We start from the raw sequence: 18,218 nt of genomic DNA on the forward strand, positions 1-18,218 counted from the left end.
AAGTCTTTTAAATAAAACATTTCCATTATTAAATGTTACATCTAATAAAAAGTCAAACATAGGAATGAAATTTTATTTCCATAACCTTAAAATCTGAAATGCTAAGTAAATTTTCTCTATTAGTTTTGGTAAAAATAGCTTAAAAACTTAAAAGGTGGCAATCCAATGTTAGTATCAACTTTTTCTTAACAATTCATCTGTAATTAAATTTAAAATCATGAATAATAAAACAAGTTAAAGATTGACAAGATACCCTAAAAATAGTATTTTAGGCATTGTATTTCCAGAATAATTGTAAATTGGCTATGTTTTTTCAATAACTGAGAAGCAATTCTTAACTTTTATGAAAAGCCTTTATGAAAAGATTTTCCTTCTGAAGTCTGGAATTCATCACTACAAAGTAGAAACATCAGACATGCAAAATACCTAGCAAGCTCTAGGAAACCAGAAATCTGCATATGATGATATATATTGTGTTACAGAAAGCAGGCCTTCATCTCAGTAAGGCTTAAGGCATATTTTCTTCTGAAGAATTATTGGAACGTTTTCCAGAGTCTGAATGCTAATAGGACAAAGCTGATTAGATCATTAAAAAATGAACCATGTGTATTATCTTTTACATCTTTGTTCTTCAACAGACATATCAAATATATACACAGTTCTATTTCTTTGGGCGCAGAATACTAGTAGGATTGTGTGCTAACTACTCTCTGAAATGCAAGCAATTGCCTATTGTGAAATAGAAACAGCTATCAAAGCAAGATTTCAATTCCAGTCACAGATTCAGCAAATTTATGCCATAAGGAATATTATTTGCAACTTTTCTCTCAGTGTAACACTGTGAAAGGTGGCAATGATATTACGATCCTTAACAATGTACAAATTATTTTTATTAGAGATAATGGTAACAGTACATATTGATTTTGACAGTTTTCTTCCCATAACCCAAAACAAAAGGAATGTATTGAAATTAGGTAATTTCTGTAATTATTAAACTTAAGTCAATCCATTAAGAAACAGGTTGTGTGCTAAGTTCCTGGTGACCTAATGCATAAATTGCTCTTTCCTTTCTGTATTTTTCAGACCACTTGCGAGTTAGCTCTAGATAAAGACTTGGTTTATGAGGCCGGTAATCCAGGTACACGATATTACTGGTTCTTTTGGGAACAGCACTTTCAATCTGAGTTCCTTCATGCCACTCATTAAAAGAGGTGATGGAAATTATACTGGGGTGGGCTTGGAGTGCAGCACTCAGAGCAGTCTCATAATATTTCCCGTTTATTCGGTTACGAGTGTTATGAGAGTTCCATGGTCGGATGCTGGTATCTATGTATCCTGGGCCCACACTTGGGATGAACATTAGGTCGAACTGATCACAAAAATATTTTATCTTAGCCCAGTTTTCATAGGATGAGCCATAAGTAAAGCCATTTGTGGCAAAGTATGTGTAAATTCCATCAAAACCACCTCGAAGAATTCTGTATCTATGCTTTTTATCTACTAGAAGTGCAATAAACAATGCATCATAAGGAGAGTTGCGAATGCTCTGAGACCCTGAGCTGGTTAAAAGATTGGCCCATTTTTGAGATGCTGTGATATAGGAATCATAGACATAAAACATTGGAAGAGCATTGCCGTTCTTAGTCTTGTACCTATAAAAGGCAGGATGATTTCCATACCTAGAATATAAACATATATGAAAATAAAATGAAAATTCATGCCTTATTTCCCATAGCCAGTTATTTATGTACTGAAAATGAAGGTAATCAGTACAGTTTAAGTGTATTGTTCACCTTCTTTGTGGAATTAGCTACGTAAGTGTAATCATTAAAAACACATTTTTAATTTTACACATTGGGAAATGAGATACTGGATACATTAAGACATTAACAAACAAGAAAGTAATTACTTATATTGAGGTTTAAAAATTATGACTAACACAATAAAAAATCCATTTTTCTACATGAAAATACTGCTTTTGTGTCTGTGTGTGTTCTAAATGATACATGTCCCAGCTGTTGCTGACATGTTTCTTTATAAGAGTATGGCATCTGTCACAGACTATTATCAGTAAACCCTTAAACAAAATGAAACTGTACTAATAAATTCTTTCCTTGTAAACATACTGAAACATAAATGAAAATATTAGATATGAATCTACCATATCTAATACCAATTCATATTTCATATTCTGAACATTTTTTTAAAAAGACAACTTTATATTCATAAAATTTACAGAATAATTTTATAAATTATTTTTACAAACATGTTACAAACAATTTTGTAAGAATGTAAAATGTTAGATGACAAACATCATAGTCTAATATACACATAAGAGTAAAAACAGCAACTTATAATTATTCACAGAGAAATCAAATTATAAGAAAATTCAGAAAAGTTCCTCAAAATGCTTGCAATATTCATTACAAAAATAAATTGATATTAATGTCATACTATGTCATTCAAATCTCTCAAATATAATTTAAATACACTTATAACAGCAATTATAGGAGAGAAGAAACTCACTTGTCTATAATGTACTTGACATTTTGGTACATGGTTTTATCATCTCGATTCTTATATGGTTCAATATGAAAAGTGACCTAAAACAAAAAATATTGATAGAGAAAAAATTATGATTAACAATGAAAATGAAAATAACTGACTTAATAAACTGACTTACCTTAACCTTATTGAAGCTGACTTATATAGCTGAGTAACAATGTGTTAATTATTGTTGTACAGTAAAGTGACTCAGTTATACACATATACATTCTTTTTTATATTCATATTCTTTTCCATGGTGTATCATGGGACATTGAATATAGTTCTTTGTGCTATGCAGTATGAGCTTGTTGTTTATCCATTCTCTATATAAAAGCTTACATATACTAACCCAACTTTCCATTCCATTCCTCCCCACCCTACAGCACCCAACAGTCTGCTCTCCATGTCTGTGATTCTGCTCCATAGATGGGCTCATTTGTGTCATGTTTTAGATTCCACATATAAGTGACAGCATGTGGTATTTGTCTCTTTCTTACTTCATGTTGTATGCTAATCTCTAGGTCCATCCAGGTTGCTGCAGATGGCATCATTTCATTCCTTTTTAATGGCTGAGTGGTATCCCATTGTGTATATGTACCACATCTTCTTTATCCATTCATCTATTGATAAGACATTTAGGTTGCTTCCATGTCTTGGCTATTGGGAACAGTGCTGCTATGAACACAGGGGTGCAAGTATCTTTTTGAATTATAGTTTTGTCTGGATATAAACCCAGGAGTGGAATTGCTAGATAATATAATTATATTCAGTTTTCTGAGGAACCTCTGTAGTGTTTTCCACAGTGGCTGCACCAAGTTACATTCCCACCAAGCGTGTAGCAGGGTTCCTTTTCTCCACACCTTCTCCAGCATTTGCTATTTATAGACTTTTTGATGTTGGTCATTCTGACTTGTGTGAGGTGGCATCTCATTATAGTTTTCATTTATATTTCTCTAATAATTAGTAGGTTGAGCATCTTTTCATTCGGCTACTGCCATCTGTATTTCTTCTTTGGAGAAATGTCTAATTTAGGCCTTCTGCCCATTTTTGGATTGGGTTGCTTGTTTTTCTGTTACTGAATTGTATGAGCTGTTTATGTACTTTGGAAATTATACCCTTGTTGGTTGCATCATTTGCAAACACGTTCTTCCATTCTTTAGGTTTCCTTTGCTATGCAAAAGCTTATAATCTGATTAGGTCTCATTGTTTGTTTTCATTTCTATTGCCTTGAGAGACTGGCCCAAGAAAATACTGGTACAATTTACATCAGAGAATGTTTTCCCTATGTTCTCTTCTAGGAGTTTTATGGTATCATGTCTTAAGTCTTTCAGCCATTTTGAGTTTATTTTTGTGTATGGTGTGAGGCTGTATTCTAACTTCATTGATTTTGCAGCTTTATAACTTTACCAGTAACACTTGCTGAAGAGATTTTTCTTTGAATTATCCTTAGTTTCCTTTATTAATGTTTTACAGTTTTCAGGGTATAAGTCTTTCTTGGCAAGGTAAGATGTATATTTACTGAACACAGAGGTTGCTAGAGAATTCTAACAAACAGTAATAATGTTTACTAAGTGCTTTCTCTTTTAAATAATGCTCTAAATATTTTATACTTTTTACCTTCAGTTAATTCTCACAAGTCTATAAGGTAGTTACTATTAGTATCTCCATATGAAGCAAAGATAAGGCAGTTCAATGAGTTGTCACCTAGCCAGCTGGAGGCAATATAAGCAATCTGAATTCAAAGGGCAAATGTTTGATTACTGTGCAGTGGTTCATCCTATATACTTATTCCTTTTAAAGAATAAATAAGAATATATTCTATATTCAGATATATCTTTCTTTAAAAAAAGGCAAAACAAAGTATGATCTAGAAAAACCTGGATTCTTTTTTCATGCATGAACATTAAGTTTACATTTAAATGCTGCTGCTGCTAAGTCGCTTCAGTGGTGTCCGACTCTGTGCGACCCCATAGACAGCAGCCCACCGGGCACCCCTGTCCCTGGGATTCTCCAGGCAAGAACACTGGAGTGGGTTGCCATTTCCTTCTCCAATGCTTGAAAGTGAAAAGTGCAAGTGAAGTCGCTCAGTCGGGTCTGACCCTCAGTGACCCCATGGACTGCAGCCTACCAGGCTCCTCCATCCATGGGATTTTCCAGGCAAGCGTACTGGAGTGTGGTGCCATTGCCTTCTCCAACATTTAAATGCAATCAATAGCAAATGTCTTTAAATGACAGATTCTCCTATACAATTAAAATAGCATTTTACAAAATAATACACATTTAATATGTACTATTCAAATAATTTATAACAAAATTACTTAAAAATCAAAAACATACTATACTGAACAATAATTTTCAGAATACTCATTATTAAATACTCGTTATTGATGTGGTTTATACATCACTACCATGATGATAGAAAGCAGAAACCAAAAATACTTTTAAAGCACTGTGCACAGAAAATTCAATTTTTCTAACCAAAAAAAGGTTATATATAAATCAATAAAAACTAATTTTGGCTACCAAAACCATTCTGTAGGTCATTTATTACTAGCGGAATAGACTGTCATTTAAAGGAAAGATCATGTGTACTATCTACTTAAGATTTGCAAAACAACTATGAGAATTTTCATATTTATTACTAATTTTACTGACCATTAAAAATCTTTATGGGAATCTGATAAACTTATTGATAATATTTTAATTTTAGAGTGGTTCCTATGAAGCATGTATGGAATTAGAGACTTATGTGCTACTGCAATATAAAATGTCTTTGTTTTCAATTACCTTAATTAAAGTGAAATGTATTTTGCATTAATCAGTGCTACTAGTTCTCACAGAATTAATTTTAAAGTCAGACAACATTCCGGAGAAGGCAATGGCACCCCACTCCAGTACGCCTAGAAAATCCCATGGACGGAGGAGCTTGGTAGGCTGCAGTCCATGGGGTCGCTGAGTCAGAAACAACTAAGTGACTTCACTTTCACTTTTCACTTTCATGCATTGGAGAAGGAAATGGCAACCCACTCCCATGTTCTTGCCTGGAGAATCCCAGGGACGGCGGAGCCTGGTGGGCTGCCGTCTATGGGGTCACACAGAGTCAGACACAACTAAAGTGACAGCAGCAGCAACAGACAACATTCAGTGTAACTCATTTCCTACTTTTAATAAAATTTCAGTAATATTATACAAAGAAAGGTTTTAGTAGTAACAAAATATATTCATTTCTGCAGTATACTCTAAGTACTGCTAGGGCAGACTTTGCAGTAGCTCTGATATTTGCTTTTTAACTTCAATTGAAAGAAAATTGACAAGGATATTTGTATTTTCATACTCTTACATAATGTAACCTTGGATAATCTCCCTTTAGATGCAACACTTTCTAAGGAAGTTTCATTTTATATATAAAGGATACCATATTTAAACAAATATCCTACATTAAAATGAATCTGCTTGTAAAGTTGCAAAGTATAAATGGCTTTCTTTCTATAAAATGCAGATCAATACATTTATAGTAATTCAAAAAGCTATTATTGATATATAACACTCATATTATCCTTCATATTTCTAACTCATTAATGGTCATTATATTTCTTTATAGGTTTAATTAATAATGTGATGTATCACCATTTCACTATTCTGTTTGGAAAAAAATCTATTAGACTAATACTACCACTTTAAATATGACAGAATCCTATATATATATATATATATAAAACATATATATATATATATATATAAAAAATCAGATCTTTGTAATATCTTTAGAAGGGGAAGTAAGAGTCATATAGATGCTTCCTCATTTCATGCTTCCAATTTTAACCATGCACCCAAAGTGAACCTCTTAAGTTAAAACCTGATGATCCTGGAGAGTGGGATTAGAAACGTGATGGCATAAAATGTTCATATTATTTATTCCCTTTTAAATCAACATATGAGATATTCATGCATGAGCAAAAGTGCCTCTGTGGTGTTTTAGGACCTAGTGTCTTACGCCAAGGAACCCAGGAGTTGTCTCACCCACTGTGAAGATGATAAGAGACAAACTTCTATTTGAGCTGGGAAACAGAGGAGTCAGCCAAACTGCCTAGACTTTTGTTCCTGTCAGGCAAAAACTGGGTCAGTGAAGACCCAGGCAGGTACTCACATATGAGACAGAACCTGCCGAAGTCTAATCCTCCCAAAGAGAGACTTCAGCACATAACTGGAGACCAAAAGTAAGTAAATAAGTAAACAGATAAATGCTAGTTTGGTGGCAGTAGACAAACTTTCTAAGCATCCAGTTCTGCCCAAGGAAACACTGAGAGGGGAAAAGAAAGCTGGTAAGTAAGTGCCTGGCTAAGTGCCTTTCCAGCTGGACTGGAAAGTGGCTGAAAAAATCCATTCTCTCCACCAGTACCTAGAGTACTAAGATATGAAAATTATAACTAGGGGAAGGGAGGATATTAGGAAAGATGCAAATAAGAACTTCACTTGGTGGGAAAGGGATTGTTCTTAGCAGAAGTCCACCTAGGAACCACCGGGATTACCCTATTGGATCTGCAGGCACCCCCAATGTACCCAGTGCTAAACTCACACTTTACTGCCACTCTATGTTGGCTCCATGTATGGGTTCCCAGTGCCACTGCCAAGAGAAAGCTCCAGTAGAGTGAGGGCGTGCTCAGAATCTACAAACTGGAGGTATAGAAACTTTTTAAAAAGCAAAAGAGAGGGCAGAAGTGTTTAAAAATTCACTCAAAAGAGGAAACAAAGAAGACTAGAGCAGATACAAATTCACGAAAACAAAGTAAAAACTCTAATATCAACACTACAATAACATACCATCTGCTGAAGGCAACAAGAAAAGAGTGAAGGAGGTATCTACTAATTCATATGCAAAAACAAAAGTGCAAATCTAAAACACATAAGAAGTATCAAGGAAACATTGCATCACAGAAAAATTATCTATTTCTAGTGGTCAAACTCAGAGGCACAGAATACTGCAAACTATCTGATAGAGTTGAAAACAGATGTTAATCAACAGGTTATAAGAAAACTCAAGACAATTCAATAAAATCATGAATAAAATATGTGAATAAAACAATTCTTTATTAGAGAGACTGAAGTTTTCAAAAGAATCAAACAAAAATTCTAGAACTAGATAGCATGCAGTACAGAGAATATTTAGCAGGGCAGAGAACATGAAGATAGAATGACTGACTTGGAGGAAAATTTTGAAATCACATAAAGGAGAAGAGAGAACTGAAAGAGAAAAAAGAGAAAAGATCAAAGAAAGCCTACATGATCTACAGATATGCATCCATATATCCTGAAAAATGTCAGGATAAATGGGATTCCAGACACAGAAGGCAGGGTCAGGGAGTTAAAGAAATAATAGATGAGAACTTCAAAAATCTGAGGAAAGACTTGGATATACAAGTCCACAAAGCTAGTAGATTATTCTATTCAGCTCAGTCATGTCTGACTCTTTGCGACCCCATGAATAGCAGCACGCCAGGCCTCCCTGTCCATCACCAACTCCCGGAGTTCACTCAGACTCACGTCCATCGAGTCAGTGATGCCATCCAGCCATCTCATCCTCTGTCGTCCCCTTCTCCTCCTGCCCCCAATCCCTCCCAGCATCAGAGTCTTTTCCAATGAGTCAACTCTTCACATGAGGTGGCCGAAGTACTGGAGTTTCAGCTTTAGCATCATTCCTTCCAAAGAAATCCCAGGGCTGATCTCCTTCAGAATGGACTGGTTGGATCTCCTTGCAGTCCAAGGGACTCTCAAGAGTCTTCCCCAACACCACAGTTCAAAAGCATCAATTATTATCTCCACACAAAAAGACAGTCTCCAAGATATTAAAAGATAAGCAGTAAAAAAAAAAAAGCATGAACCCTACAGTGCACTGCCATTAGGCTATCAGAAGATTTATCTGTAGAAACTCTAGGCCTCAGGGCAGTGGAATGACATATTTGAAGAACTGAAAGATAAAAATGGCCAACCAAGAATACTTTATCGAGCAAAGTTATTCTTCAGCTAGAAAAGATAAGTAAAGGCCCTTCCAGAATAAACAAAATTTGAGGGAGTTCACCACCACTGAATCTGCCTTGCAAGAAATGCTGAAAGGAGTTCTTCAAGCTAAAAAATAACAAAAAATTACACAGTACTCTGGTAAAGATGAGAAATACACAATTAGACTTAAAACATTGTAACTCTGTAGTAGGATGGTGCGTTAACATATTATTGTCTGGAAATGTATTAAAGGCCATAGGCATTAGTTTCTGTAGAAATCCCCCAGTCAATAATGTGTTAACTGATTCCCAGGTGGCTCCAGTGGTTAAGAACCCGCCTGCCAATGCTGGAGATGCAAGAGATACAAGTTCAATTCCTGGGTTGGGAAGATCCCTGGAGAAGGAAATGGCAACCCATTCCAGTATTCCTCCCTGGGAAATCCCATGAACAGAGTATTCTGGCAGCCTACAGTCCATGGGGTTAAGAGTTGGACTTAACTGAGATGCCACACAATCACTCAACTATAGTCTAAAGGTTAAATGAAAGTAGGAAAAATAACTACTATAAGTTGTTAATAAATATACAATAAAAGAGGTAAAACTTCTCTGGTGGCTCAGATGGTAAAGCGTCTGCCTACAATGTGGGAGACCTGGTTCAATGTGGTCCACTGGAGAGGGGAATGGCAAACCACTTCAGTATTCTTGCCTGGAGAACCCCATGAACAGTATGAAAATGCAAAATGATAGGATACTGAAAGGAACTTCCCAGGTTGGTAGGTGCCCAATATGCTACTGGAGATCAGTGGAGAAATAACTCCAGAAAGAATGATGGGATGGAGCCAAAGCAAAAACTATAGCCAGCTGTGGACGTGACTGGTCATAGAAGCAAGGTCCGATGCTGTAAAGAGCAATATTGCATAGGAACCTGGAATGTTAGGTCCACGAATCAAGGCAAATTGGAAGTGGTCAAACAGGAGATGGCAAGAGTGAATGTCGACATTCTAGGAATCAGCGAACTAAAATGGACTGAAATGGGTGAGTTTAACTCAGATGACCATTATATCTACTACTGCGGGCAGGAATCCCTTGGAAGAAGTAGAGTAGACATCATGGTCAACAAAAGAGTCCGAAATGCAGTACTTGGATGCAATCTCAAAAACAACAGAATGATCTCTGTTCAAAGGCAAACCATTCAATATCACAGTAATCCAAGTCTATGCCCCAACCAGTAAAGCTGAAGTTGAACGGTTCTATGAAGACCTACTAGACCCTTTAGAACTAACACCCAAAACAGATGTCCTTTTCATTATAGGGGACTGGAATGAAAAAGTAGGAAGTCAAGAAACACCTGGAGTAACAGGCAAATTTGGCCTTGGAATATGGAATGAAGCAGAGCAAAGGCTTAATAGAGTTTTGCCAAGAGAATGCACTGGTCATAGCAAACACCCTCTTCCAACAATGCAAGAGAAGACTCTACACATGGACATCACCAGATGGTCAACACTGAAATCAGACTGATTATATTCTTTGCAGCCAAAGATGGAAAAGCTCTATACAGTCAGCAAAAACAAGACCAGGAGCTGACTGTGGCTCAGATCATGAACTCCTTATTGCCAAAATCAGACTTAAATTAAAGACAGTAGGGAAAACCACTAGACCATTAAAGTATGACTTAAATCAAATCCCATATGACTATACAGTAGAAGTGAGAAATAGATTTAAGGGACTAGATCTGATAGGCAGAGTGCCTGATGAACTATGGATTGAGATTCGTCACACTGTACAGGAGACAGGGATCAAGGCCATCCCCATGGAAAAGAAATGCAAAAAAGCAAAATGGCGGTCTCAGGAGGACTTACAAATAGCTGTGAAAAGAAGGGAAGCAAAAAGCAAAGGAGAAAAGGAAAGATATAAGCATCTGAATGCAGAGTTCCAAAGAATAGCAAGAAGAGAGAAAGTCTTCCACAGTGATCACTACAAAAAATAGAGGAAAAAGACAGAATGGAAATGACTAGAGATCTCTTCAAGAAAATTAGAGATACCGAGGCAACATTTCATGCAAAGATGGACTCGATAAAGGACAGAAATGGTATGGACCTAACAGAAGCAGAAGATATTAAGAAGAGGTGGCAAGAATACACAGAAGAACTGTACAAAAAAGATCTTCATGACCCAGATAATCACGATGGTGTGATCACTGACCTAGAGCTAGAAATCCTGGAATGTGAAGTCAAGTGGGCCTTAGAAAGCATCACTATGAACAAAGCTAGTAGAGGTGATGGAATTCCAGTTGAGCTATTCCAAATTCTGAAAGATGATGCTGTGAAAGTGCTGCACTCAATATGCCAGCAAATTTGGAAAACTCAGCAGTGGCCACAGGACTGGAAAAGGTCAGTTTTCATTCCAATCCCAAAGAAAGGCAATGCCAAAGAATGCTCAAACTACTGCACAATTGCACTCATCTCACATGCTAGTAAAGTAATGCTCAAAATTCTCCAAGCCAGGCTTCAGCAATATGTGAACTGTGAACTTCTAGATGTTCAAGCTGGTTTTAGAAAAGGCAGAAGAACCAGAGGTCAAATTGCCAACATCTGCTGGATCATCAAAAAAGCAAGAGAGTTCCAGGAAAACATCGACTTCTGCTTTATTGACTATGCCAAAGCCTTTGACTGTGTGGATCACAATAAACTGTGGAAAATTCTGAAAGAGATGGGAATACCAGACCACCTGACCTGCCTCTTGAGAAACCTATATGCAGGTCAGGAAGCAACAGTTAGAACTGGACAAGGCACAACAGACTGGTTCCAAATAGGAGAAGAAGTACGTCAAGGCTGTATACTGTCACCCTGCTTATTTAACTTATATGCAGAGTACATCATGAGAAACGCTGGGCTGGAAGAAGCACAAGCTGGAATCAAGACTGCCGGGAGAAATATGAATAACCTCAGGTATGCAGATGACACCATCCTTATGGCAGAAAGTGAAGAGGAACTAAAAAGCCTCCCGATGAAAGTGAAAGAGGAAAGTGAAAAAGTTGGCTTAAGGCTCAACATTCAGAAAACAAAGATCATGGCATCCAGTCCCATCACTTCATGGGAAATAGATGGGGAAACAGGGGAAATAATGGAAACAGTGTCAGACTTTATTTTTGGGGGCTCCAAAATCACTGCAGATGGTGACTGCAGCCATGAAATTAAAAGACACTTACTCCTTGGAAGGAAAGTTATGACCAACCTAGATAGCATATTGAAAAGCAGAGACATTATTTTGCCAACAAAGGTCCGTCTAGTTAAGGCTGTGGTTTTTCCAGTGGTCATGTATGGATGTGAGAGTTGGACTGTGAAGAAAGCTGAGCGCCAAAGAATTGATGCTTTTGAACTGTGGTGTTGGAGAAGACTCTTAAGAGTCCCTTGGACTGCAAGGAGATCCAACCAGTCCATCCTAAAGGAGATCAGTCCTGGGTGTTCATTGGAAGGACTGATGCTGAAGCTGAAATTCCAATAGTTTGGCCACCTCATGCGAAGAGCTGACTCATTGGAAAAGACTCTGATGCTGGGAGGGATTAGGGGCAGGAGGAGAAGGGGACAACAGAGGATGAGATGGCTGGATGGCATCAGTGACTCGATGGACATGAGTCTAAGTAAACTCCGGGAGTTGGTGATGGACAGGGAGGCCTGGCGTGCTGCAATTCACGCGGTCGCAAAGAGTTGGACATGATGGAGCTACTCAACTAAACTGAAAAGAGGTATATTGTAACATCAGTATACAAAAGGGAGGAGCAAAATATTGGATAACTTACAAGGTTATAGATAAGTTTCTATAAGCCTAAAATGCACTGTTATATCTAAGAGATGTTTTATATAACCTTCCTTGATAACCACAAAGCAAAAATTTAGAGTATATCGACAAGAGGAGGATAAAAGAGCTTATCACCATGAAAAATAACCAATTTACAAATGTAGGCAGAAAGAGATAAGAGAAAAAGAAATAATGACAATACAAAACCAGAATGCAATCAATAAGACTATATGTAATAATTACTCTGAATGTAAATATATTGAATTCACCAGTCAAAAGGTACATAGTGACTGGATGGATAAAGAAATACGACCAAACTGTGTGGTGTGTTATCAAGAGACTCAGTTAAGCTTTAAGGATGCACAGAGACTCAAAGTGGAGGGATGAAAAAGACACTACATGCAGGTGAAACTATAGTGGAATATCAATTTCAGAATGTAAATTTAAACAGGACTGAAAAATGACCAAGTTGTTTATGGAAAAGTTTCCATGTGCTGTTACAATTGGGATGTTGTATTTTAAAATTATTTTTTGTGTTTCTTCTGGTTATTTTCCTTCATATCAACATATCTTTACAATTCATTGTACTTATGATTATTGTTAACTTTCTCGTTTACAAAATTCAGATAATTTCAGTGATCAAATATTTTTGTTTCTTTACAGTTTTACTGTATAATATTATTGAAATAACTAGATCTCTGTTCTGTTAGGAAAAATAAAATGGTTCTGCTTCAAGAGGGTGATGAAGGAGATTCTGACTTACCTCCCTCCACAGACAAACCAAATCTACAGCTTCCTCTAGAAAGAACCTGCTGGAGTGACCTCATCACATGTGGTAAATGAGAGGGAAATCAAACCAAAGCAGGTAGGAAAGGCTGAGACAGAATCTCGTCATAAACCCCATCCCCAGTAGTGACATACAATCCAGAGGGAACTCAAAACCCAGAGCTTCTCCCTGAGGAATAAACAGTTTGTATCCCACATCTGGCATACCAATTTCTAAGACCAGCACATGAAAGATGAGTCCCCAAGATATCGGCTTTGACTATCCAAAGGGATGTAGCTCTTAAAGGGCTTGTGTGCAGTCTCATTCAGTCCAGGGACCAGTGCAAAAGCATCCCTATTGAAAAGTCCCCAGATTTTATGTAAAAGAAACCCATTTTCTAATTTTAAAAGCAATGGTCTTAGAGGCAAAGGCCTGCTGGGATATTCTATGTGGAAAGAGGCAGGAGGTCTCTGTCCACCCTCTGCTTACTAAAGCCAGCAGGTGCCATCCTTGAGCTCCACCCGCCTCACTCCAGGTAGTGCGTGGCATTACTGGGGTCTCCCTCTGTCATGCTCCAGAGCACAGTATTTCCAAGAGAGGAGCTTCTACATGCCCTGTGACCTAGATTTTGCAGGTGCCATGAAGGAACACCTGTTGATCACCTGGATCTGGAGGCCAGGGGAGCTTACATTGTGGTCCTATAAGATTGAATATATTCATACTTTTTAAAACCTGCTGCCTGAGGGTCTGACTTTCAATCAGCCACAGTCAACAGAAGGCTTTCAGGTAGCACCTAAAGGATACTGGTCTTGGCATACCTTTAACTATTCAGTTCAGTTCGGTTCAGTCACTCAGTGACTCTTTGTGACCCCATGAATCGCAGCACACCAGGCCTCCATGTCCATCACCAACTCCCGGAGTCCACCCAAACTCACGTGCATCGAATCGGTGATGCCATCCAGCCATCTCATCCTCTGTCGTCTCCTTCTCCTCCTGCCCCCAATCCCTTCCAGCATAAGGGTCTTTTCCAATGAGTCAACTCTTTGCATGAGGTGGCCAAAGTATTGGAGTTTCAGCCCCAGCATCAGTCCTTCCAGTGAACACCCAGGACTAATCTCCTTTAGGATGGACTGGTTGGATCTCCTTGCAGTCCAAGGGACTCATAAGAGTCTTCTCCAGCACCCCAGTTCAAAAGCATCAATTCTTCAGTGCTCAGCTTTTTTCACAGTCCAACTTTCACATCCATACATGACCACTGGAAAAATCATAGCCTTGACTACATAGACCTTTGTTGGCAAAGTAATATCTCTACTTTTTAATATGCTATCTAGGTTGGTCATAACTTTTCTTCCAAGGAGTAAGCGTCTTTTAATTTCATGGCTGCAATCACCATCTGCAGTGATTTTGGAGCCCCAAAAAATAAAGTCTGACACTGTTTCCACTGTTTCCCCATCTATTTCCCATGAAGTGATGGGACCAGATGCCATGATCTTAGTTTTCTGCATGTTGAACTTTAAGCCAACTTTTTCGCTCTCCTCTTTCACTTTCATCAACTATTAGGAGCTATTAAAAACAAAATAGGCTGCTTAAACAACCACAAAGGTTTGAGACAGTTAGGGAAGTATTAAATGATACGATTCATCTTATATACAAGGTCAGTGCTTCAAGACAGAGAAAGGTGAGTGTGTTATTAAATGCACAGAAACTAATACAGAGAGTCAAGCAAAATGAAGAACTGTATTTGGAGGAATATGCTCCAAATGAAAGAACATTAAGATAAAACCTCAGAAAAATAAAACAAACTTTAAAGAGCCCGAGATAAGTAAGTAACCTGATAAGAGCTGAAAGTAATGGTAATAAAAATGCTAACCAAATTCAAGGGGAGAAGAAAGGTTGAACACAGTGAAAATGCAACAAAGAGAAAATATTAGAGGTCACAGCGCTGAAGAATATAATAGCTGTACTGATAAACACACTAGAGAGGTTCAACAGCAGACTAGAAGCAGAAAAAAAGGGCAAGAGGCTCTTACCCAATCTGAGCAGCACAAAGCATGACAAACAGGGAAGACAAATTAAGGGACTTCTGGGACACTTACCATGTGAATGCTTACTTGATGTTATCCTATAAAGAGTGGAAATAGAGAAAGGCACAGAAAACTTATTGGGAGAGGGGGTAACTGAAAAAACCCCTAACCCAAGGAAGAAAATACATCCAGGTCAAAGAAGCCCAAGAATGCCAAATACAATGAGCCCAAAGAAAACCACACCAGGACATATTATAATTAAAAGGTCAAGAATCCACGCACATACAGTCAAGTAATCTATAACAAAGGAGCCAAAAACATACAATGGGTAAAGGACAGTCTTCAATAAACGGTATTATAAAATAGTGTTAGAAATACTGTGCTCTGGGTCATGACAGAGGGAGACCCCAGTGATGCCGCCCACTTCCTGGAGTGAGGTAGGTATGGAGCGCAAGGATGGCACCTGCCCTGCTGGTTTTAGTACGTAGAGGGTGAAACAGAGACCTCCTGGCTCTTTCCCCACAGAATATCCTAGCAGGCCTTTGCCTCTCAGACCAATGCTTTTAAAATTAGCAAATGGGTTTCTTTTATGTAAAATCTGGGTGCTTTTCAAAGGGCTGGACAGAATACACAAGAATGAAACTACATCACTCAAACACAACTAAGAAAACAAAAGACAAAAAAAATCAGAAGTGAAAGAGAATAAATTATAACTGACAGTACAGAAATACATGTGAAAAGAGACTACCAGGAATAATTATAAGCCAGAAAAATCAGATAACCTAGAAGAAGTGTACACTTTCCTAGAATCATTCCAAGATTGAACCAGGAAATGACCATAATATTTAAGGAGACTGAGTTCATGAACTGGAAGAGTTAATACTGTTAAAATGTCAATACTGCCCCAAACTAATTACAGATTCAACACAAATTGCATCAGAATACAATGTCATTTTTCACAAAAATAGAAAAAATAATCCTCAGACTTGTATAGAACCACAAAAGACCCTGAATAGCCAATCTTGAGACAAAAGAACAAAGTCAAAAAGGGATTAATCTCCAAAATACACAAACAGCTCATGCAACTCAATATAAAAAAACCCAACTGAAATAATGGGTAGAAGATTTAAACAGATGTATCTCCAAGAAGGCATACAGATGGCCAAAACACACATGAAAAGATGTTCAACATTGCTAACTGAGAGAAATGCAAGCCAAAACTACAATGAAGTATCACATCACATTGCTTAGAATGGCCATCATCAAAAAATCTATACAAAATAAATTCTGGAGAGGGTGTAGGGGAAAAAGAACCCTCCTACACTATTGAGGGGAAAGTAAATTGGTACGGCCACTACAGAGCACAGTATGGAGGTTCCCTAAAAAATTAAAAACAGAGCTACCATATGACCCAGTAATCCCACTTTTAGACATATACTGTAGGAAAATCATCATTTGAAAAGACACATGCACCCCAATGTTCACTGCAGCTCTGCTAACAATAGTCAGGATATGCAAGCCACCTAAATGTCCATCAACAGAGGAATGGATAAAGATGTGGTGCATATTAATATATACAATGGTATATTACTCAACCATAAAAAACAAAACAAAGCAAAATAATGCCATTTGCAGCAACATGGATGGACCAAGAGATTGTCACACTGAGTGTAGTAAGTCAGACATACTAATAGACAAATATATGATGTCATTTATATGTGTAATCTGAAAAAAAAGTACAGGAGAACTTATTTACAAAACAGAATCACAGATGTAGAAAGCTAACATGGTTACATGGTATATGAGGGGGAGGGATAAATTGGGAGACTAAGAATCAGACACGACTGAGTGACTTCACTTTCACTTTTCACTTTCATGCACTGGAGAAGGAAATGGCAACCCACTCCAGTGTCCTTGCCTGGAGAATCCCAGGGACGGGGGAGCCTGGTGGGCTGCCATCTATGGGGTCGCACAGAGTCGGACATGGCTGAAGTGACTTAGCAGCAGCAGCAGCAGCAGCAGCAGGATTGGCATACACAAACTACTATATATAAAACAGAAAGGTGGTAAGAACCTACTGTTTAGCACAGGGAACTCTCATTTAATACTCTGTAATGACCTATATGGGAAAAGAACCTAAAAAAAGAGTGGACATGTGTACACCTGAAACTAACACAGCAGTATAAATCAACTATACTCCAATGAAAATTTAAGAGTTATCAATGAAAAAATGAATAAATAAAATGTGTGCATACACACACCATGAAAATATATTCAGTCATGAGAAAAAAGGAAATGCTGTCATTTGTTTACAACGTGGATGAACATTAATATCATGATGTGAGACAGACCCAACAATGAAAGACAAGTATTTTATGTATCTCTTATAGTGGAATCCAAAATAAAATGAACTTGAAAACTCAGAGAGGAATGGTGGTTACCAGAGGCTGGGAGGTGGGGGAATGAAATAGATGGTGTTTAAGAATATATTTGGGCTTCCCTGATAGCTCAGTTGGTAAAGAATTCACCTGCAATGCAGGAGACCCTGGTTCAATTCCTGGGTTGGGAAGATCTGCTGGAGAAGGGATAGGCTACCCACTCTAGTATTCTTGGGATTCCCTTGTGGCTCAGCTGGTATAAAGAATCTGCCTGCAATGCAGGAGACCTGGGTTCAATCCCTGGGTTGGGAAGATCCCCTGGAGAAGCGAAAGGCTACCCACTCCAGTATTCTGGCCTAGAGAATTACCTGGACTGTACAGTACATGGGGTCACAAAGAGTCGGAGACAAATGAGCAACTTTCACTTTTCACTTTCACTAAGAATATATACTTGCAGCCAGTAGATAATTAAGTTATGGAGATCTAATCTAACCATAATTATAAACAACAAAACTGTATTACAGCAAACTTGCTAAGAAACTAGATCTTAACTGTTATCATGAGAAGAAATGATAATTGTGTGTCATGATAGAGAGGTATTAGCTATCAATGACAGTGATATTACAATAGAAATAAATGTTACAATTTTAAACTTACACAATTTTATGTCAATTATACCTCAGTAAAATTAAAAAAAAAAAAAAGCAAA

At 37.6% G+C, this 18,218-nt stretch overlaps 1 protein-coding gene across 1 annotated transcript in view; it reads right to left on the minus strand.

Moving 5' to 3' along the window:
- Window positions 1-868: 868 nt before the first annotated feature.
- The window catches only part of MANEA (mannosidase endo-alpha), an 82,321-nt gene continuing 64,971 nt past the window's right edge, over window positions 869-18,218 (minus strand). Inside the window, 2 exon segments of the mRNA NM_001206725.1 lie at window positions 869-1,679; window positions 2,527-2,603. Coding sequence (NP_001193654.1) covers window positions 1,010-1,679; window positions 2,527-2,603 — 747 coding nt within the window. The 3' untranslated portion in view covers window positions 869-1,009.

Source organism: Bos taurus, chromosome 9 (assembly GCF_002263795.3).
Source record: "Bos taurus isolate L1 Dominette 01449 registration number 42190680 breed Hereford chromosome 9, ARS-UCD2.0, whole genome shotgun sequence".
Taxonomy (NCBI): domain Eukaryota; kingdom Metazoa; phylum Chordata; class Mammalia; order Artiodactyla; family Bovidae; genus Bos; species Bos taurus.